Raw genomic sequence first — 23,996 nt, 5'->3', positions numbered from 1 at the left:
AAAGAAGAGAGAATAATAGTATAGGCAAATGTAATATTTCCTGCACTAAACTACTTTAATTAGTGATATCATTTATTAAAAGAAAATGAAGTGCTATCAAATACTTTTTTTATTTTATTATGACTGACTGCAAGTTCTTTGAAATCATTAGAAATTTAGACACATATTTTGCATGTTAAAAATGTTACATGAAACATATTAAACTATCCAAAACTTGACAAATAATAAAAGAAAACAATATTAAAAAGATTTTAAAATAAATACTTACTTTACAAAAGTAATTAGCAATTGATAATGGCTGAGATATGAAATCATAAAATGATAAATAAAAGTGTCAATCAATTATGGAAGAGCAATTCTTATACAAACTTCCAGAAAGATCCTATTGGTGTCAAATCAATGAGGGTAGCTTTAGTTGTATCAACAATTAAATGTCAGATAATGCACATTAATAATTCTGTCACTGGAGCCTGTACTTAGTGAGATCTAGAAATAATTCTGGCTTTGAAGTTTACAATTTGTGACTTTTAAAAATTATTGAGATTTCACTTAAAATTGCATTGATTTACAAGCTCATTTACAAATGTGTATATGAACTTGACTAATAGGCAAGAATTTGAATGTTTTAGAAATCCTCCATAATATTTCATATTTTATTCTTACATAATTCTCAGAATTATTCAAATAAAGCTACCAATATATCCAATTTGGCTATATATCAATTGTCCATAAATTGAATCACATCTAGGCATGTGTAATCTCCTACCAAATGAGATGAGGAATTAGGATGGAGAGGGAAACACATACCTTCTGCAGGCCAGAATCCTGCCTCCTCTTGTGGGTGACCAAGTTACTACCCAAGTAGTAAACAGTATCTGTGGTCTTCACAGACTACCCTGTGAAGGCCCATGGTGAAGCAAGTGTAGAAAAGGTAGATTTCTCATCAACATGTCACAAAGTTTAAACAGGAAATTCTTACACTTGAGTATTTTGAAGACGGTTTATCTCATGACACACCTCCAGGATATAGGAGACTTTGGGTATGTAGTGTGTCATTTAGTTTGCCCTTTGGCAAATGCCTCTGAGAAGTTTTTTTTTTTTTTTTTTTAAATTTCTAAAAGATATTGGGGAAGAAAAGATGACAACAATACTGTTAACTTGTTTTTATCTCAATCACGCATACTACAACCTAAGGCCTTGTTAAGGGTACCTTCAATGTTTAAGTTTTACTTTTACATAAAATTGCTAAATTTTGACATTACATTTTTCATTTCCTTATACTCATGATTTCATTCCTGTTGTGGAAAAAAATCATAATTCTATTAGCAATATTTGTCACTAGGGCTTCCCAGGTGAAGCTAGTGGTAAAGAAACCTGCCAAGGCAGGAGACAAGAGATGCTGGTTTAGTCCCTGGGTCGAGAAGATCCCCTGGAGGAGAGCATGGCAATTCACTCCACTAGAATCCCTATGGAGAGAGGAACCCAGTGGGCTACAGTCCATAGTGTTGCAACGAGTCAGACATGATTGAAGAGACATAGTACATACCAGTCACTAATTCGGAAGATTTACTACTTGGAATTACATATTTCTTTTCCTTGTATTATGTCTTTTATGCTATAATGAAAAAAAAAATCATAATCCATTAACAATAATTATTTAAGGATTGTAGTTTTTCAGTAGCCAAGTCATGTTCAATAATTCAACACTCTGTGAACTGTAGCATTCCACGCTTCACTGACCTTCACTATTAACCTTTGCTCACACTTATGCCCATTGAATCAGTGATGCCATCCAAGCATATTATGCTCTGTTTGTTTCCACAATTTGTCGTGATCCACACAGTCAAAGGCTTTGGAATAGTCAATAAAGCAGAAGTAGATGTTTTACGAAACTCTTTTGCTTTTTGATGATCCAGAGGATGTTGATCTTTGGTTTCTCTGTCTTTTCTAAATCCAGCTTGAACATCTGGAAGTTCACGGTTCATGTACTCTTGAAGCCTGGCGTGGAGAATTTTGAGCATTACTTTACTAGCATGTGAGATGAGTGCAATTGTGCAGTAGCTTGAAAACTCTTTGGCATGCCTTTATTTGAGATTGGAATGAAAACTGACATTTCTCAGTCCTATGGCCACTGCTGAGTTTTCCATTTTGCTGGCATATTGAGTGTTGCAATTTCACACCATCATCTTTTAGGATTTGCAATAGCTCAACTGGAATTCCATCACCTCCACTAGCTTTGTTCGTAATGATGCTTCCTAAGGCCCACTTGACTTCACACTCCAGGATGTCAGGATTTTGCTGAGTGACCATACCAGTTCAGTTCAGTTCAGTCCCTGGTCATGTCCACTCTTTGTGACCCCATGGACTGCAGCACACCAGGCTTCCCGGTCCATCATCAACTTATGGAGCTTACTCAAACTCATGTCCATCCAACCATCTCATCCTCTGTCATCCCCTTCTCCTTCTGGCTTCAATCTTTCCCAGAATTAGGGTCTTTTCCAAAGAGTCAGTTCTCATCAGGTTGCAAAAGTATAGGCGTTTCAGGTTCAGCATCAGTCATTCTAATGAGTATTCAAGACTGATTTCCTTTAGAATTGACTGATCTGATCTCCTGGCAGCCAAAGGACTCTCAAGAGTCTTCTCCAACACCAGAGTTCCAATGCATCAATTCTTCGGCGCTCAGCTTTCCTTAAAGTCCAACTCTCATATCCATACATGACTACTGGAAAAACCATAGCTTTGACTAGATGGACCTTTGTTGGTAATGTCTCTGATTTTTAATACGCTGTCTAGGTTGGTCATAACTTTTCTTCCAAGGAGCAAGCATCTTTTAACTTCATGGCTGCAGTCACCATCTGCAGTGATTTTGGAGCCCCCAAAAGTAGAGTCTTTCACTGTTTTCATTGTTTCCTCATCTGTTTGCTATGAAGGGACTAGCTGCCATGATCTTGGTTTTTTTTTTTTTTCCCCTTCATTAGTTTTCTGAGTATAGAGTTTTAAGACAACGTTTTCACTCTCCTCTTTCACTTTCATTGAGAGGCTTTTTAGTTATTCTTTGCTTTCTGCCAAAGGGTGTTCTCATCTGCATATCTGAGGTTATTGATACTTCTCCCAGCAATCTTGACTTCAGGTTGTGTTTCATCCAGCCCAGCATTTCACGTGATGTAATCTATACTCAAGTTAAATAAGCAGGATGACAATATACAGCCTTGACATACTCCATTCCTGATTTGAAAGCAGTCTCTTGTTCCATGTCTGGTTCTAACTGTTGCTTCTTGATCTGCATACAGCTTACTCAGGAGGTAGGTAAGGTGGTCTAGTATTCCAATAAGAATTTTCCACAGTTTGTTGTGATCCACACAGTCAAAGGCTTTGGCATAGTCAATGGAGCAGAAATAGATGTTTATCTAGAACACTCTTGCTTTTTCAATGATCCAGTGGACGTTGGCAATTTTACCTGATTCCTCTGCCTGTTCTAAATCTATCTTGAACATCTGGAAGTTCACAATTTATGTACTGTTGAAGCCTGGCTTGGAGAATTTTGAGCATTACTTTGCTAGCATGTGAGATGAGTGCAATTGTGCAGTAGTTTGAACATTCTTTGGCATTACCTCTCTTTGGGATTGGAATGAAAACTGACTTTTTCCAGTCCTGTGACTACTGCTGAGTTTCCAAATTTGCTGGCATTTTGAGTGCAGCACTTTCACAGCATCATCTTTTAGGATTTGAAAGAACTCAACTGGAATTCCATCACCTCCACTAGCTTTGTTTATAGTTATGATATCCATCCTGACTTCTCATTCCAGGAAAAGTGAGTGATCAACAACCATAATTATCTGGGGCATGAAGATCTTTTTTGTATAGTTCTTCTGTGTATTCTTGCCACCTTTTCTTAATATCTTCTGCTTCTGTTAGGTCCATACCATTACCATTTCTGTCCTTTATTGTGCCCATCTTTGCATGAAGTATTCCCTTAGTATCTCTAGTTCTCTTGAAGAGATCTCTAGTATTTCCCATTGCTTTCCTCTATTTCTTTTCATGGATCACTAAGGAAGGCTTTCTTATTTCTCCTTGATATTCTTTGGAACTCTGCTTTCAAGTGGGTATCTCTTTCTATTTCTCCTTTGCCTTTTCTTCTCTACTTTTTTAAGACCTCCTCAGAGAAACATTTTGCCTTTTTGTATTTCTTTTTCTTGGAGATGGTCATGATCACTGCCTCCTGTACAATGTCATGAACCCCCATCCATAGTACTTCAGGCAGTCAGTCTATCAGATTAATCCCTTGAATCTATTTGTCACTTCCACTGTATAACAGTAAGGGCTTTGATTTAGGTCTTACCAAAATGGTCTAGTGGTTTTCCCTATTTTCTTCAATTTAAGCCCGAATTTTGCAATAAGGGGTTCATGATCTGAGCCACATTCAGCTTTCCATCTTGTTTTGATGACTGTATAGAGCTTCTCCATCTTTGGCTACAAAGAATATAATCATTTTGATTTCAGTATTGACCATCTGATGATGTCCATGTTTAGATTCATCTCTTGTGTTGTTGGAAGAAAGTGCTTATTATGACCAATATGTTTTCTTGGCAAAACTGTTAGCTTTTGTCCTGCTTCATTTTGTGCTCTAATGTCAAATTTGCCTGTTACTCCAGGTATTTCTTGACTTCCTACTTTGGCATCCAGTCCCCTATGATGAAAAAGGCATCGTTTTTGGGTGTTAGTTCTAGAAGGTCCTCATAGAACCTTTGAACTTCAGCTTCTTCAGCATCACTGGTTGGGATACAGACTTGGGTTACAGTGATATTCAATGGTTTGCCTTGGAAAGGAACAGAGATCATTCTGTCATTTTTGAGATTGCACCCTAGTACCGCATTTTGGACTCTTTTGTTGACTATGAGGGCTACTCCATACCATTTGTCACTAATTCAGAAGACTTACTACCTTGTCTACATTAAAATAACTGTTAAAAAGAGATGAATGCCTAATCTTACTTTTCAATTTCACTCTAGTTCTTAAAAGAGCTACACCTAATTTTATTATTCTTAAATAAGTTATTCAGGTTTCCTCTGAAAAAATAAATGTCTTTGGGAAGGGTAAAACATCGAACAATATCAAGCTATATCACCATAGCAGACATTGAAATACTGAATACTCGCTATATCATTCATTGATGATCTTTAAATCATAACTTGTTATTTGTATTTTTAACAGGAATATTTGTTGTAAATAACAAAAGCCCAAGTTTCTGTCAGGGGAATAATAAGCTTTTAAATTTTCACTTCTCAAGAAAATGGGGAATGCATAAAAAGTTGACCTTTTACCAAAACACATATGAACATTCAAAAATGTAAAACATTAAATAAAAGATCAAATTTGCCTCAAATGCATTTTTTTCATCAATTATCACTGTATCAAGAAAAGGGTAAATGTTTATCTACCGTTCCTAAGGATATTCATTTTCAGCATAACTTCTAGACCACTGAATTCAAGCAAACACTATTTTTTAGCTTTCTAAAAGCTAGAAAAATCGAATGTAAACTCAGTTATATCCTTGTAGTGAAGACTAATACTTGAGTCTTCTAAAACAATGACTAATAATGGCTACCTATATGGTTGCATCTATCAATCATATTTTATTTTCATAAACTAAATTGGTAATTTTCTCTGTTACTCACATCCTAGAATTATAGCAGTTGAAGCATTCATTAGAGATCAATGTAAAATACACTAATGTTGGCTTTTACAATTTGAAGTACTTATGTCTACTGCTGTCATATACTTTGCTATTTTTAATTAAATAATGTTATACATATCAGGTTCTTTTTTATATGTCAAAATATGGGTTTATTCTAAAGAATCTGCCTGAAATGCCAGAGACCCAGGTTTGATCCTTGGGTTAGGAAGATCCCCTAAAGAATGGAATGACTACCCACTCCAGTAATTTTGCCTGGAGAATTCCATGGACAGAGGAGCTTGGTAGGCTACAATTTATGGGGTTGCAAAGAGTCAGATACAACTGAGTGACTACACTTTCATTTTCGTTTTCTCTGGCCTTTAACTTTAATAAAATATATTTTCAGACACATACAGCAAAGATAAAATTATTCAAAATACGATTAGTAGTTTTACTAATAGTAGTTTACTTTTTATGATATGTATATATCTATTTGTGACAATGTCTATTAATGGCCATAGCCAGTGAGATAGATAAATTGAAAGTCAATAAAAAGTGAAAAAGTCCTTTTAACATAATAACAAGATCAATTCATTTTCAAGGAGGTTTTTGAATGGAGGGAAATTACCAAATGACTCCAAAAAGGAAATATTTACATTCATCTAAAGAAGAAACTCTTAATCTAGGTAAAATTTTATAAGAAAAAATTTGAAAAAAAGAACTTGTGTGACTATATCCAAATAGATATTGAGAGGTAAAATATTAATGATAAAATTTCAAAATGTAAAAACATATTTGTATTACAATTCAAGGGAGTGAATACAGCATGAGCAGTAAATAAAAGTGTACTTTAGAGAATAAATATGTCTTTTCATTGTTTGAGAATGAGTGAAAATACTAACTTGGACTTTATTGAGTAGAGAATACAAGCTGTAAAATGTAGGGCACTAATAAAACTAAGGCATATTAAATAAATAAGTTATTCTAGAGGAAAGTAAAAATATTTATTGTGAAAGATAAGAAAAAGATAATGTAGAATGCAAAGAAGCAATATATTATAATTAAAATTGATTAAATAGGATTACATACAAATAATACATATGAAGTTTACAATAATTTTATAATTAGGTTAAATATATATGGAATAGCTTGCCAGTTAAATTTTAAGAATGTTTTAATTTAAAATATTTTATTTAATGCAGCTATTATAGTGAAAGATAAGAAAAAGATAATGTAGAATGCAAAGAAACAATATACTATACTTAAAATTAATTATATATACTTACACACAAATATAAAGAGCAACATTGCATAGGAACCTGGAATGTTAGGTCCATGAATGAAGGCAAATTGGAAGTGGTCAAACAGGAGATGGCAAGAGTGAACATCGACATTTTAGGAATCAGCAAACTAAAATGGATTGGAATCGGTGAATTTAACTCAGATAACCATTATATCTACTACTGTGGCAAGAATCCTTTAGAAGAAATGGATTAGCCATCATAGTCAACAAAAGAGTCTGAAATGCAATACTTGGAATCAATCTCAAAAATGACAGAATGATCTCTGTTCGTTTCCAAGGCAAACCATTCAATATCATGGTAATCCAAGTCTATGCCCCAACCAGTAATGCTAAAGAAGCTGAACTTGAATGGTTCTGTGAAGACCTACAAGAACTTTTAGAACTACTACCCCAAAAAGATGTCCTTTTCATTATAGGGGACTGGAATGCAAAAGTAGGAAGTCAAGAAACACCTGCAGTAACACACAAATCTGGCCTTGGAGTACAGAATGAAACAGGGCAAAGGCTAATAGAGTTTCGACAAGAGAACACACTGGTCATAGCAAAAATCTCTTCCAACAACACAAGAGAAGACTCTACACATGGACAACACCAGATGGCCAACACTGAAATCAAATTGCTTATATTCTTTGCAGCCAAAGATGGACAGGCTCTATACATTCAGCAAAAACAAGACCAGGAGCTAACTGTGGGTTAGATCATGAACTCCTTACTGCAAAATTCAGACTTAAATTGAAGAAAGCACAGAAAACCACTAGACCATTCAGGTATGACCTAAATCAAATCCTTTACAATTATACAGTGGGAGTGACAAATAAATTTCAGGGACTAGATCTGATAGACAGAGTGCCTGATTAAGTATGGATGGAAGTTTGTGACATTGTACAGAGGACAGGGATCAAGATCATTCCCAAGAGAAAGAAATGCAAAAGAGCAAAATGACTGTCTGAGGAGGCCTTATAAATAGCTGTGAAAAGAAAAGAAGTGAAAAGCAAAGGAGAAATGGAAAGATATACTCATTTGAATGCAGAGTTCCAAAGAATAGCAAGGAGAGATAAGAAAGCTTCCTCAGTGATCAGTGCAAAGAAATAGAGGAAAACAATAGAATAGGAAGAAAATTAGAGATACCGAGGGAACATTTTATGCAAAGATGGGCTCAATAAAGGACAGAAATGGTAGGGACCTAACAGAATCAGAAGATATTAAGAAGAGGTGGCAAAAATACACAGAAGAAATGTACAAAAAAGATCTTTATGACCCAGATAATCACGATGGTGTGATCAATCACCTAGAGCCAGACATCTTGGAATGTGAAGCCAAATTATCCTTGGGAAGCATTATTACAAACAAAGCTAGTGGAGGTGAGCTCCAGTTGAGCTCTTTCAAATCCTAAAAAGATGGTGTGAAAGTACTGCACTCAATATGCCAGCAAATTTGGAAAACTCAGCAGTGGCCACAGGACTGGAAAAGGTCCATTTTCATTCCAATCCCAAAGAAAGGGAATGCTAAGGAATGTTCAAATTACTGCACAATTGCACTCATCTTATATGCTAGCAAAGTAATGCTCAAAATTCTCCAAGCCAGGCTTCAAAAATACGTGAACCGTCAACTTCCAGATGTTCAAGCTGGTTTTAGAAATGGCAGAGGAACCAGAGACAAATTACCAACATCCACTGGATCATCGAAAAAGCAAGAGAGTTCCAGAAAAATATCTATTTCTGCTTTATTGACTATGCCAAAGCCTTTGACTCTGTGGATCACAACAAAATGTGGAAAATTCTTAAAGAGATGGGAATACCAGACTACCTGACCTATCTTTTGAGAAATCTGTATGCAGGTCAGGAAACAACAGTTAGAACAGGACATGGAACAACAGATTGGTTCCAATTAGGAAAAGGAGTATGTCAAGGCTTTGTATTGTCACCATGCTTATATAACTTATAAGCAGGGTAAATCATGAGAAACACTGGGCTGGATGAAGCACAAGCTGGAATCAAGATTGCTGGGCCAAATATCAGTAAGCTCGGATATGTAGATGACACCACCCTTATTGCAGAAAGTGAAGAAAAACTAAAGAGCCTCTTGACAAAAGTGAAAGAGGAGAGTGAGAAAGTTGGCTTAAAACTCAACAATCAGAAAACTAAGATCATGGCATCCGGTCCCATCAATTCATGGCAAATAGATGGGGAAACAGCAACAAACTTCATTTTTGGGGCTCCAGAATCACTGCGGATGGTGACTGCAGCCATGGAATTAAAAGACGCTTACTCCTTGGGAGGAAAGTTATGACCAACCTAAACTTGTCAAGCTGGTTTTAGAAAAGGCAGAGTACATCATGAAAAATGCTGGGCTGGAAGAAGCACAGGCTGGAATCAAGATTGCCGGGAGAAATATCAATAATCTCAGATATGCAGATGACACCACCCTTGTGGCAGAAAGTGAAGAAGAACTAAAGATCCTCTTGCTGAAAGTGAAAGAGGAGTGTGAAAAAGTTGGCTTAAAGCTCAACATTCAGAAAACTAAGATCATGGCATCTGGTCCCATCACTTCATGGCAAACAGATGAAGAAATAGTGGAAACAGTGGCTGTCTTTATTTTTCTGGGCTCCAAAATCACTGCAGATGCTGATTGCAGCCATGAAATTAAAAGACGCTTACTCCTTGGAAGGAAAGTTATGACCAACCTAGACAGCATATTAAAAAGCAGACACATTACTTTGCCAGCAAAGGTCTGTCTTGTCAAGGCTATGGTTTTTCCAGTGGTCATGTATGGATGTGAGAGTGGGATGGTGAAGAAAGCTGAGTGCTGAAGAATTGATGCTTTTGAACAACGGTGTTGGAGAAGACTCTTGAGAGTCCCTTGGACTGCAAGGAGATCCAACCAGTCAATCCATCCAAAAGTAGATCAGTCCTGAGTGTTCTTTGGAAGGACTGATGTTGAAGCTGAAACTCCAATACTTTGACCACCTAATATGAAAAGCTGACTCGTTGGAAAAAACCGTGATGCTGGGAAAGATTGAGGGCAGGAGGAGAAGGGGACAAGAGAGGATGAGATGATTCGATGGCATCACCAACTCATGGACATGGATTTGGGTGGTCTCCAGGAGTTGGTGATGGACAGAGAGGCTTGGCGTGCTGTGGTTCACGGGGTTGCAAAGAGTCAGACCCATTGAACAACTGAACTGAACTAAATTCTAAAAATGTTTATAATTTAAAGAAAGAAAGTGAAGTTGCTCATTCATGTCCGACTCTTTGCGACCCCATAGACTGTAGCCTACAGGCTTCTCCATCTGTGGATTTTCCAGGTAAGAGTACCGAAGTGGGTTGCCATTTCCTTCTCCAGGGGATCTTCCCAACCCAGGGACTGAACCCGGGTCTCCTGCATTGCAGACAGACGCTTTACCCTCTGAGCCACTAGGGAAGCCCCTTTATAATTTAAAACATTTTGTTTAATACAGCTATATATATAAAAGAGTTATTTTAATAACTGCTGTCTTAGTGAGACTTTTTTAGATGAAGAAATAAAGAGGAAATTTAAAAAGATGAAAAATGATATCATGCAACACAAGATGATAAAGCTGAGAAAGTTAACATACTGTCACAATACAAAGCAAGAACTATGTTAGAAAAGATGAAGCATGTTTCATAACTATATACTGAGCATCCAAACCATTAGCAATTGCAAAAAATAAAAAAAAACTGCATGTACTTAATACTAAATGTTCAACAAAGATTTTAGAAAAGTATGTAGGTTAAAGAATCATAATTGGAGATTTAAACAATTACCTCTCATTGCTTATCTGGCAAGCAGATATACCAGTAAGGTTATAAATATTTCTAAACTAAACAATTAACCAACATATAGGTGAACACACACACTTATATACTCATATAGAATACTCATATTTTTAATTGCACTTAAATTTTCCAAAAATTCACTATAATAATAACATTTAAAAATATACTAGGTCTTTCACAAGGTTTCCAGGTCAGATGAAAGAAAGGAATGCTTCCCAATAGAGCCTTGATAACACAATTTGTCAGCTTACATAATGTTAAGGAACTCTGTCCTGTCTCTTTGTGAAAATGGATGAAGAAAATATTTTAATCTAAATATGATATGTGCAGTGATTTTTAAGAGAAAGAAAATACAGAATGATCATTGTGGTTTCATTTCAGGGATACTTGACTGGTTAATATTTGAAGGAAATAGGAATATTAGAAAGAAAAACATAAACATTATATTTTAATTAATTTGTTTATTTTAATTGGAGGTTAATTACTTTACAATATTGTGGTAGTTTTTGCCATACAGAAACCTTATTTTAAAAAATATTTCTCACTCTATGGAAGAAAAAATAAAAATGTAACACTACTGATTGTTTACAAACTCTATGAGAAAAATATGAATAATATGGAAGTGCTTTCATAGTTAAAATGTATGATGAAAAAAATCCTTAAACCTCATACTTGAAGATGAAGTATTTGAATATATTCCCATAATATAGGAATGATTCATATAGGACCTTTACTGTACCTTCTATTCAACATTGAAAGTAAAAGCCTGCAGTGTAAAAATAAGTCATGAAAAAAAATGCAATTGCACCTGGAGAAAAGAAATAAAATGTGACTATTTATAGTTCTAATAGCTCTTTTTATTTTAAAAATCTAGAGGAATATATATTTGAAACAATAAAATTAATATATAATATCAGGGAAGTCATTGGACATAAGATACACCTGTAAACCTCTGAGTTTTATTTTGTTTATTTCTGCTGCAGAGCAAAAATTACTAAAAATTTAAAAAATAAAGATTACATTTACAAAAGCATGGCTATGAAATATCCATATCTCTTTAAGATTTCAATATTGAAAAATGTAAAACATGCTAAGTGGATTTCCTTGGCAGTTCAGTGATTGGGACTGTGCTCCCCAGTGTGAGGGGTGCAGGTTGGATTCCTGGTTGGGAAGCTAAGATTCCACATGCCACCTGGCATGGCCAAAAATAAATAAATAAATAGAAAAAAATTAAGAGAAAACCTATATTATTGGAAGGATAAAGCATAGTACTGATTGGAAGAGTCAATATTGCAAAGATGACTCTCTGCAATTTATTTTAAAGATTAAATGCAGTCCCAAGCAGTTTTTTAAAGCAGCTTTATTGAGATGTAACTTACACAGCCTAAAATTCATCCATTTAAAGTGTACAATCAGTGATTTTAGATATATTTTTAATTTGCAATGATCACCACTATCAAAATCTAAAAAGTATTCATCACTGTTTAGTTAGCATTAATTTCCTTTCCCCACCTCCCCACAGCTCTTGGTCATCACTAATATGCTTCTGGTCTCTCTTTTCTTATTTTTGATATTTCATGTAAATAATGTACCAAGCAATCCTTTAGAAAGTTTGATTGCTGTAAATATATAGTTGAGCAAAAAAAGCCAGACGTCAAAGGAATGATATCTGTACTTTCTGGTGTGCATATTAAATTTCAAGAGTTTTGTTAAAAAAAACTTCCATTATTAGAAAAAAGAATATAATGCATTTTGAAGTTTATGCAATAATACTATTATTTCCATTTCATAAGAGATGAAGTTACCCAACAGCAGCCAAACTTACTTTTTAATTCTCAAGCTTGTGCTTGCAAGTATAAAAATTTGGGAATTCACAGTCATCTGACTTTATGTCCCCCGAGGATAGCACTGCACAGTTTCCTTTCTCAGGTAAGACGTCTAATACCCTGTAATGGAAAGCATTGCATAATTCTGTTATGATATATGAGGACAGCTCATGAAGTTATAACATTTCTGTATAACAGTAATAAAAAAGATATTTTGAAAGTGGGTAATGGTGTTTTTAACATAATTTCAGGCAGAGTTTGTTATTAGGAAAATGGAATACTGAGATTTCTATTTTTAATATTTCTATCAACATTTTATTAACTTTCAACATCTTCCTTCATCATTGTGTAATTCAACCAAAACAAATGTTTTAATAATCTTAAAATATTTATTTTTAATATGTTCCTCCTCTATATAGTATGGTTTTTAAAAACTTACTGTAGTTTGCAAGTTGAGCCATTTTGCCACATCCACGGATGACCACGGCCTTCACGAAAGACTGGAATCCATGACATAATTGATAGGGACTTCAGAAATTTCTACACAAAAGTATTTTCATTTAATCACTATGGAAGATTTTATTTATTCTTAAAATGCAAATAATGTGCTCTTTCATAGGATCCTGAGTTTTCTGAACAAGATGAGAGTATTAGAATCTAATCTAACACTGAAAGTATAAAGGCGAAAGTTTTAATATTTGTCAAAGCATTAACAAATGTCAGTACTTTTGATTAAAAATAAACATTTATGTTTATTAGTTTCATTGCTTTTCTTATGTTATTAAAGAAAAGTCTGATTCATGCAGTTTAATTGCTACCCATGTTGTCAAATTAAACATAGTAAGGTTTTAAATGTTTTCAGATTCTGTGACATTCATTTTTCCAGATACTGTGATTATATCACTGGATTTCACTACTATATTTCTCAGAGTTTCAGTTTTAGAAGAAAATTAAGGGATTGAAATTGAGAAAAAAAAGTGACACAAAAGACAAAGTTTGGTTTTCTGGGACCCACACCATTCTTTGCCTAGATGAACCCCAAGTCAATCTTTTTCTGTATTGCTGGAATCCAGCAGATAAGACAGAGTGTCAGAGACTAATTTCTCTCTGCTTCTCCCCATTAAGTACAACTGTAAATGTGGGAACTAATGAAAGACACAATAATGGAGGACTCTGAAAGGTGGCAAGAGAAGGGTGATGTGGTTGGAGACTTAACATCAGCTTGACTCTCATGTAATCTCTCATCACTTTCCAGGATGAGAGAACAAGGGAACAACAATTAGGGGCATCTTATATCTTTCCTAAAAGAAGAAAATGACCTAGACCTGCTAAATGACTTACCCAGCCTAGCTGTAGGAGGGGGCACAGATAAGCCATTCCATTCTTCCAGTGTGTTGAGGGGAATCCTGTCGACAATGCCACATGAGCCTTACAAAGTGTCCGTCAGGACACCTGCTAACAAGAAGCAGTTAGAGGAAGTTTTTCTCCTGCCTCCACAAAGAGAACTAGAGTTGGGAGGCAGGGGTGGAGGTGGGGCCAGCAAAGAGGATCCCATGACTAAAAGTTCTGAACCTAGGAAGCCTCTTTTCCTTAAGGACATAAGACTCCATCTCCACTCAGTGACATTGGATAGAATGGATTTAAATGTTATATTTACATAATGAACTATGGAAATTAACAAATTCCACATAAATACAAGAATATGGATGAATTACAAAACTAGTACATGGAGGGTGCAGAGACTGAACGAAGAATGCATATAGTGTGATTCTACGTACGTGAAAAGCAAAACATGCAAAGAGATTCTATAACATCAAAGTCATGACAGTGGGTAAATAAGGAGGACACAGAATGATGAGAAATTACAAAGAATAGGCTGCTGGAAAGTGAAAACTTCTAATCCATGATCTGATGTGTAATTACATGGTTCTATTTACTTTGTGATCTTTGTGAAAATTTATGATATGTGTACTATCCTTGATATATGGTAAAATTAAATAGCACAGTTTATCTTAGAATATAATAGCACTTGGAGAAGCATGGTTTTCAGTGAAAAAGCAAATGGAAATAATTAAGCATGCATTAATAGGATAAAAATATAAATAAAATATAAAGTTGTATTCCATTATTTAGTAAAATAACAGGCCTTAAACAAACTACAAATACATACAAAAATACAAGTGAATTCTAACAAATATAACACTGACTGAATCAAGCCTTTAACAAAATGTTGGAAACATTTGATATCTTACCAATTCCTCTTCATTATCTAAATAAAGCAGAGTAGAGTTCCTAGAAGCACAGGCTGTCAAACTCCCATTCCATGTTTTTTCTTCAAAGATGATATAATAGCAGTTGTTGGAATATGTAAACCAGTCTTTTGGAAAACGACCACAATGGTCTTCTGAGGAAAGATTGTGAATTACTAGCCAAAAAAACATTGAATTTTATAAAATAAAAGAAACTACATATATGCATAGATATAAATATATTTATGTATATACATGCTTATACAACATATATATATATGCACCCTCAAGGCTGGTACATATTAAACAAACCAACACATACATTCACAGAAAGAGTCAGTCTCTCATAAGCCAATTTATGTCTCCATATAAAGCAAAGACACAGAAATACCCACTCTTTACACGTCCTGAGGATCAAGAAATGAAACCTCTGTTTTAGAATAGCAAACTTATTTGCCTTTATTATACTATAGCAGAAGGAAATTAGAACCAATTGTCAACAAAGCATATGGTGATCATACTGTGGCACAGACAGAAGCATTCTCCTATAATCATTACTTATAAATATTTGTTGCTCCATTTTACAATTTATGTTCTATGCTATAATCTATTCTTATTTTCATTAGCCTAAGATAGAGACAAAATACCAATTGTATATATGTCAGAACTTTAAAATTATTATGTACCTTTCTGGAGCCTTGTTATCCGAGAGGAGTTATTCTGTTCCTGTATTAGAGCAGCTACAAAATTAATCATTACAAAAGTTAATATTGCTCTAAATAAATCATAATGATTTTAGTTTATGAGTCTAAAATTTGGTTAATTGCTTAAGATTAAATAATCTAAACTAAAACTGACTCTACCAAGAAAAATAAATTAAGCAATGAAGATTTGATGGAAAAGAAAAAATTAAAAAACAAAAAGGAACAGATGCCACCACCTCTTATAGTATTTGGTTTAACCAATCTCAAGAACTGATTTGTGTTTCTCAATATAGTCTTTCATCTTCCTAAAGTCTGTGTTTGAGTTATGAAATCAGAAAAACATATATATACATGTAAACCTATATACAAATATATACATATATATATATATATATAATGTTCTCTAGAATCATTGTGTTATTTATACTTTGGACAATCTGAGAATAGCTATTCCACATTTAGGCTGAATGCACAGTTTTATTTCATCATATGATTTTTGAGAGGCACTGATGATCATTAAAGTGAAAAGTTCAATCACAATTTCAAAAATATACTTACGTGGAATAAAAGTTATCACTCTCACTAGAGTATACGTCAAGACAAAACAGATGATTCCCAGGATCACAGCAACAATCTCCTCTTGAGGTGATGGTAAGCCTGCAGGGAGAGAAAAGGAAACACTGAGAAAGGAGCAATGGAGACAGTTGTTTTAGAAGAACAAAAGATTCCACATCCGTGAGAATTCATAGACATCAACTTGGACCCCAAATCCATATGAAACATTGTAATCCTCCTCTCAGAATATATACATTTTCAGCAAATATAACACTTCACAAGTTGTATATCAAAGACTATAAATTACAACAGTCCTGGAATAGATAGGCTTCTCTGTCCATGGGATTTGCCAGGGATCCAACCCACGTCTCCTGCATTGGCAGGTGGATTCTTTATCACGAAGCCACCAGGAAGCTCACACTAGAGTACTGTATTTCAAATTCAAGCTCTGATCCTCATAAATAAAAAGTATGTGAGCTATTAAATTCTCACACTTGCACTGGTAGCTCCTGTCATTCCATTGAGGATAGTGAGAAGCATTTTGAAATTTTAATTCCATGTAGGTTTTCTCCTGCTCAATGACTGAAATGGAACTTTGCGTGCTCTTACCTCTAACTTGCTGTTTCCTGGAGTCCTTAGCCAGATTTTGTTCTGGGTAGTTTTGCGTTTGATTGTTCATCTCCACAGCTGTGTAATGTCAAGGATGGCGCTTTATGAAAACTGTACCTAGGTAGTTAATAAATGGTGTATAAAATCACAAGAATCCTGAAGTGGGTGGTGTGTGAGATGAGTGACAGCACTCATTTTGCAGTTAAGCAAGGTGCATGTTTGGTTCTCCTTTCCACAGGGTATTAGTAAGTGTTTCAAGATAGACTAAGTTTTAAAAATGTTTGAAATAATGTTATTTATCATTGGAACAATGAAATTAATAAATTGGTGAAAAATAAAGTTCATAAAGAATAATGTCTTTATCAATTTACAGTTACTTTGCAAAGAAACATTTTAAAACTGTTACAGTAACTATGTTGAAATTAAAATGCCATACTGGAAAAAACAGATGCACCAATATGCCAATTTTTGTGATAATTTTAGAACCCATTAATGGTTAAGGATTGAACCTTCTAAAGAAGAGAGAATAATAGTATTGGCATATGAAATATTTCCTGCACTAAACTACTTTAATTAGTGGTATCATTTATTAAAAGAAAATGAAGTGCTATCAAATAGTTTTATTTTATTTTATTTTGATTGACTGCAAGTTCTTTGAAATCATTAGAAGTTTAGAGAAATATTTCACATGTTAAAAATGTTACATGACATATTAAACTATCCAAAGCTTAGTAAACAATAAAAATAAAATAATATTAAAAAGATTTTAAAATAATTACTTTACAAAAGTAATTAGCAATTGATAATGGCTGAGATATGAAATCATAAAATGATAAATAAAAGTGTCAATCAATTATGGAAGAGCGATACTGACACAGACGTCCAGAAAAATCTTATAGGTGTCAAATCAACGAGGATAGCTTTGGCTGTATCAGCAATTAAATGTCAGATAATGCACATTAATAATTCTGTCACTGGAGTCAGTAGTTAGTGAGAACTAGAATTATTTCTGGCTTTGAAGTGTACAAGGTGTGACCTTTAAAAATTATTTAGTATGTAGAAACTAGTTTGCAAATCCAAAATTTTAATAAAATATGTATTACATAGATCATATAAAAGTCATGTTAAATTTTATATTTTATTTTATTATTTTAATAAAATTGCCATAATACCATTCATATCAGTCAGGAAAATGTAACATAATTTCTTAGACAGGATCTCTGTATCTGTGTCATTTTTCTTTCTTATTCAATGTTTTGTTCAAGGTTTTAAAAAGCATTTGGTTGTTTATAATTGGATTTAAATTAGGATTTTATTGAAGCTGTATCAGTCTTATTTTTATTAAAACTCAACTGCTTTTATTCTATCTAGATCTGTGAAGAATTACACTAGCCCTTCACAATTTCATGAATCCCCTTTAAGAAGGATGACTTGGGAGAATGGCATTAAAACATGTATAATATCATATAAAAAAAAGAATTCAGGACAAAAAAAAATAAATTTGAGTAGTTCATAAAAAAAATAAAAAATAACTTTCATAAAACTGAAAAAAAATAAAATAAAAGCATTAATTCAACAAGTTAAAAAAAAGAATCTATTCTTAAAAGCTGAGTGAAATGTTTAATGACGTATATAAATGTATCTCTACTGATGACAAAATACAGCAGTAACTGTTCCTTGTCATAGTGATTATGAGATTTCACTTTAAATTGCATTGATTTAGAAACTCATTTACACATGTGTATATGCACTTGAATAATAAACAGGCAAGAATTTGAATATTTTACAAAATCCTCCATAATATTTCATATTTTATGCTTACATAATTCTCAGAATTATTCAAATAAATCTACCAGTATATCCTTGATTTGGCTTCATATCAATTGTCCCTAAATTGAACCATATCTAGGCATGGGTAACCTCCTACCAAATGAGATGAGGAATTACAAAGGAGAGAGACACGTACCTTCTGTATGCCAGAGTCCTGATTCCTCTTGTGGGTGACCAAGTTACTGTAGCAAACAGTATTTGTGGTCTTCACAGACTGCCCTGTGAGGGCCACAGCGAAGCAATAGTAGAAAAGGTAGATTTCTCATCATCATGTCACAAAGTTTAAACAGGAAATTCTTACACGAGTATTTTCAAGACAATTTATCTCATGACACAACTCCAGAATATAGGAGACTTTGGGTGTGTAGTGTGTCATTTAGTCTGCCCTTTGGTAAGTGCCTCTGAGAAGTTTTTTTCATTTTCTAAAAGATACTGGGGAAAAGATGACTACACCTTTAACTTGTTAACTTGTTTTTATCTCAATCACACATACTACAAACTTAGGCTTTGCTAAGGGTGCCTTCAATGTTTTAAGTTCTACTTTTATATAAAGTTTCTAAATCTTGGCATTGTATTTTTCATTTCCTTATACTCTCATGTTTTCATTCCTGTTGTGGAATAAGTCATAATTCTATTAACAATATTTGTCACTAGGGCTTCCCACTTATAGCTAGTGGTAAAGAACCCTCCTGCCAATGCAGGAAACAAAAGACATGTGGCTTCAATCCCTGGGAAGATCCCCTGGAGCATGTCATGGCAATCCACTTCACTATTCTTGCCTGAGAATCCATATGGAGAGAGGAATCTGGTGGCTACAGTCCATAGTGTCACAAAGAGTCAGACACGACTAAACCGACTTAGCACATACAACACATCATGAATTCAGAAGATTTACTACATGGCATTACATATTTCTTTTCCTTATATTAGCATTATGTCTTTTTGGTTGTAATGAAAACAATCATAATCTATTAACAGTAGTTATTTAAGGGTTGTTGTTTTTCAGTTGCTAAGTAGTGTTGGATAATTCACATCTCCCCTCCCCCATGAACTGTAGCATTCAAGGCTTCCCTGTCCTTAACTATCAACCTTTGCTCAGACTCATGCCCAGTGAGTCAATGATGCCATCCAACCATCTCATGCTCTGTTTGTTTCCACAGTTTGTTGTGATCAACACAGTAAAAGGCTTTGGCATAGTCAATAAAGTAGAAGTAGACGGTTTTTTGGAACTCTCTTGCTTTTCGATGATCCAGCAGATGTTGGCAATTTGGTCTCTGGTTCCTCTGCCTTTTCTAAATTCAGCTTGAACATCTGGAAGTTCATGGTTCACATACTGTTGAAGCCTTGTTTGGAGAATTCTGACCATTACTTTGCTAGCATGTGAGATTAGTGCAACTGTGCAATTGTTTGAACATTCTTTGTCATTGCCGTTCTTTGGAATTAGAATGAAACCTGACCTTTTCCAGTCCTGTGGCCACTGCTGAGTTTTTTAAATTTGTTGGCATTTTGAGTGCAGCACTTTCACAGCATCATCTTTTAGGATTTGAAATAGCTCAACTGGAATTCCATCACCTCCACTAGCTTTGTTCGTAATGATGCTTCCTAAGGCCCACTTGACTTCGCATTCCAGGATGTCTGGCTCTAGGTGAGTGATCAACCATCATGGTTATCTGGGTCATGAAGGTATTTTCTGTATATTTGTTTTGTGTATTCTGTCACCTCTTCTTGGTATCTTCTGCTTCTGTTAGGTCCATACCATTTCTGTCGTTTATTGTGCCCATCTTTGAATGAAATGTTCCCTTGGTATCTCTAGTTCTCTTGAAAAGATCTCTTGTCTTTCCCATTCTATTGTTTTCCTCTATTTCTTTGCATTGATCACTGAGGAAGTCTTTCTTATCTCTCCCTGCTATTCTTTAGAATTCTGTTTTTAAATGGGTATATCTTTTTCTCTTTTGCCTTTAGCTTCTCTTCTTTTCTTAGCTATTTGCAAAGCCTCCTCAGATAACCATTTTGCATTTTTTTCTTGGGAATGTTCTTGATCACTGCCTCCTGAACCATTTCATGAACCTCTGTCCATAGTTCTTCAAGCATTGTGGCTATCAGATTTAATGCCTTGGATCTATTTGCCACTTCCTCTGTATGATGGTTTTTGCTGACTGTATAGAGCTCCTCCATCTTTGACTGCAAAGAATATAATCAATCCGATTTTGGTATTGAGCATCTGGTGATGTCCCTGTGTAGAGTCATCTCTTGTGTTGTTGGAAGAAGGTGTTTGCTACGACCAGTGAGTTCTCTTGGCAAAACTCTGTTAGCTTTTGCCATGCTTTATTTTGTTCTCCAAGGCCAAACTTGCCTGTTACTTCAGGTATCTCTTGACTTTCTCCTTTTGATCCAGCTATATCACCATGGCAGAGATTGAAATATTGAATACTCACCATATGATTCATTGATGATCCTCAAATCATAACGTTATCTATATTTTTAATAGGAATATTTGTTGTAAATAACAAAAGCCCAAGTTTCCATAGGGGAAAAATAAGCTTTTAAATTTTCACTTCACAAGAAAATGGGGAAGGCAGAAAATGTTGACCTTTTTGCAAAACACACATATAAAATATTAAATAAACTATCAAATTTGCCTCAAATGGATTTTTTTTCATCAGTTGTCACTTGTATCAAGAAAAGGATAAACGTTTATCTACCATTCCTAAGGATATTCTCTTTCAGCATCACTTCTAGAACATTGAGTTGAGGGAACCACTATTTTTTGCTTTCTGAAATCTATACAAATGTAATGTAAACTCAGTTATGTCCTTGTAATGAAGACTAATACTTGAGCCTTCTAAAACAGTGACTAATGGCTACCTATATGGTTTATCTATCCATTATATTTTATTTACATAAACTAAATTGATAATTTTCTCTATTACTCACATCCTAGAATTATAGTTATTGAAACATTTATTAGAGATGTCACACAATGTAAAATATACTAATGTTTATTTTTAAAATTTGAAGCAGTTATATCTACTACTTTCATAGCCTTTGCTGTTTTCAATAATGTTACACATGTCAGGTTCTTTGTTATATGTAAAAATACGAGTTTAATCTGAAGAAACTGCCCTCCACGCAGGAGACATGGGTTCGATCCTTGGGTTGGGAAGATCCACTAGAGAAGGGAATGACTACCCACTCCAGTAATCTTGCCCGGAGAATTCCGTTGACAGAGGAGTTTGGCAAGCTACAGTTAATGGTGTTGCAGAATCGGATAAAACTGAGTGAGTACATTTTCATTTTCACTTTCTCTGGCATTTAACTTTAATAAAATCTATGTTCAGACAACATACAGCAAAGATAAAATTACTCAAAACACTAAAAGTAGTTTGAATTTACTTTTTGTGATATGAATATATCGATTTGTAACTATGTCTATTAATGGCCATACTTAGTGACCTAAGAGAGAGAGATAAATTGGAAGTCAATAACAAGTGAAAATGTCCTTTTCACCTAACGACAAGATCAATTCATTTTCAAGGAAGTTTTTAAATGGAGAGAAATTACCAACTGACTCTATAAAAGGAAATATTTAGGGTCTTCTAAAGAAGGAACTCTTAATCTAGGTAAAATTTTATAAGATGATTTGAAGAAAAGAACTTGTGTGACTACATCCAAATAGATATTGAGGGGTAAAATATTAATGATAAAATTTCAAATTGTAAACACATATTTGTATTAGAATTCAAGGAAGTGAATACAGCATGAGTAGTAAATAAAAGTAGAGAATAAATATATCCTTTCATTGTTTGAGAAGTGGGTGAAAGTACTAACTTGGACTTTATTGAGTAAAGAATACAAGCTGCAAAATGTAGGGCATGAATTAAACTAAGGCATATTAAGTGAATAAATTCTTACAGATGAGTGTAAAAAATATTTATTTTGAAAAATAAGAAAAAATAAAGTACAATTCAAAGAAACAATATATTGTACTTAAAAATTAATTATATATACTTGCATACAAATAAAATATGTAAAGTTTACAATAATTTTAAAATTAGGTTAAATATATATGAAATAGCCTTCCACTTCTAAGAATGTTCATAATTTAAAACATTTTGTTTAATACAGCTATATATATAGAAGAGTTATTTTAATAACTGCTGTCCTAGTTATAATTATTTTAGAAATAAAGAGGAAATTTAAAAACCTGAAAAATGATATGATGCAACACAAGATGGTAGAACTAATAAAGTTAATGTGCTGTCACAATACGAGGGAAGAATCTTGTTAGAAAAGATGAAGTATGTTTCAAAACAATATACTGAGGATCCAAGCCATTAGCAATTACAAAAAAACTGCATGTACTTAATAGTACAAGTTCAACAAAGATTTGAGAAAAGTATGTAGGTTAAATAATCATAAATGGAGATTTAAATAATTACTTCTCACTGCTCATCTGGCAAGCAGATATACCAGTAAGGCTATAGATAGATCTAAACTAGACAGTTAACCAAAATATTTGTGCACACACACACTTATATACTCGTATAGAATACTCACACTTTTAATTACACTCAAATTTTCCAAAAATTCACTGTATATTCATAATCCTGATTACATTAATATGAAGTATATAGAACTGTAGTGTCACTATAACAGCCATAAGTCAAGTTTGGCAGATGGACACTTGAAATGTGAGTATTCAAATTTAATTTTTAATTTATTATAAAAAAATAAAAATTTAAGATTTCCTCCTCATTCACACCAGCAGCATATAATAGAGATACAGATTGCTTCCAGATTCATAGAAATTCTTTACAATCTAAGCTAGAAGGTAATAACCAAAAATGTGAAAACCTTTATCTAGTTTTAATTTCAATTACACATTTGTAAATAACATATGAGCCAAAGAAAAATCCACAAAGTTCTCAATTTTTATATGATTTTGAAGGAAAATGCAATAGTAAAATCTGCCTTGTGAAATATCAATTGCCTTAAATGCATACATTGCAAACAAAAAAATAAGAAAGAATAAATTTGAGGAGGTGCCACTAGAAACTAAAACTTAAAAAGCAATCTGGGTGAAATTAAATTCAAGTATAGTCCAAATAGGAGATGGCAATGGCATCCCACTCCAGTACTCTTGCCTGGAAAATCCCATGGATGGAGGAGCCTGGTAGGCTGTAGTCCATGGGGTCGCTAAGAGTCGGACCTGACTGAGCGACTTCACTTTCATGCATTGGAGAAGGAAATGGCAACCCAATCCAGTGCTCTTGCCTGGAGATTTCCAGGGACGGGGGAACCTGTTGGGCTGCCGTCTCTGGGGTGGCACAGAGTCGGACACGACTGAGGTGACTTAGCATAGTCCAAATAAAGAAGTAAAAGGAAAATAAATGATGCAAAATCATGACAAAGAAAGCAAGTATATTAGAAAGGAATAAAATGGTCAATG

At 34.1% G+C, this 23,996-nt stretch overlaps 1 protein-coding gene and 1 long non-coding RNA gene across 2 annotated transcripts in view; both read right to left on the bottom strand.

Annotated features, from left to right (window-relative positions):
* LOC100847813 (uncharacterized) overlaps positions 1 to 4,443 on the bottom strand; it is a 28,844-nt gene extending 24,401 nt beyond the window's left edge. The window contains exon 1 of the long non-coding RNA XR_234694.5: positions 808 to 4,443. This is a non-coding gene — a long non-coding RNA (uncharacterized lncRNA). The remainder of the gene's footprint in view (positions 1 to 807) is intronic.
* Positions 4,444 to 12,602: 8,159 nt separating this feature from the next.
* On the bottom strand, positions 12,603 to 16,787 carry NKG2C (protein). The gene is given in 6 exon segments (NM_001098163.1): positions 12,603 to 12,720; positions 13,040 to 13,140; positions 14,853 to 15,004; positions 15,536 to 15,589; positions 16,112 to 16,210; positions 16,718 to 16,787. Coding segments are annotated over 6 exon segments (594 nt in total).
* Between the last annotated feature and the right edge of the window lie 7,209 nt (positions 16,788 to 23,996).

Source organism: Bos taurus, chromosome 5, assembly GCF_002263795.3.
Source record: "Bos taurus isolate L1 Dominette 01449 registration number 42190680 breed Hereford chromosome 5, ARS-UCD2.0, whole genome shotgun sequence".
NCBI lineage: Eukaryota > Metazoa > Chordata > Mammalia > Artiodactyla > Bovidae > Bos > Bos taurus.
This window is presented reverse-complemented; position numbering and strand designations above follow the sequence as displayed.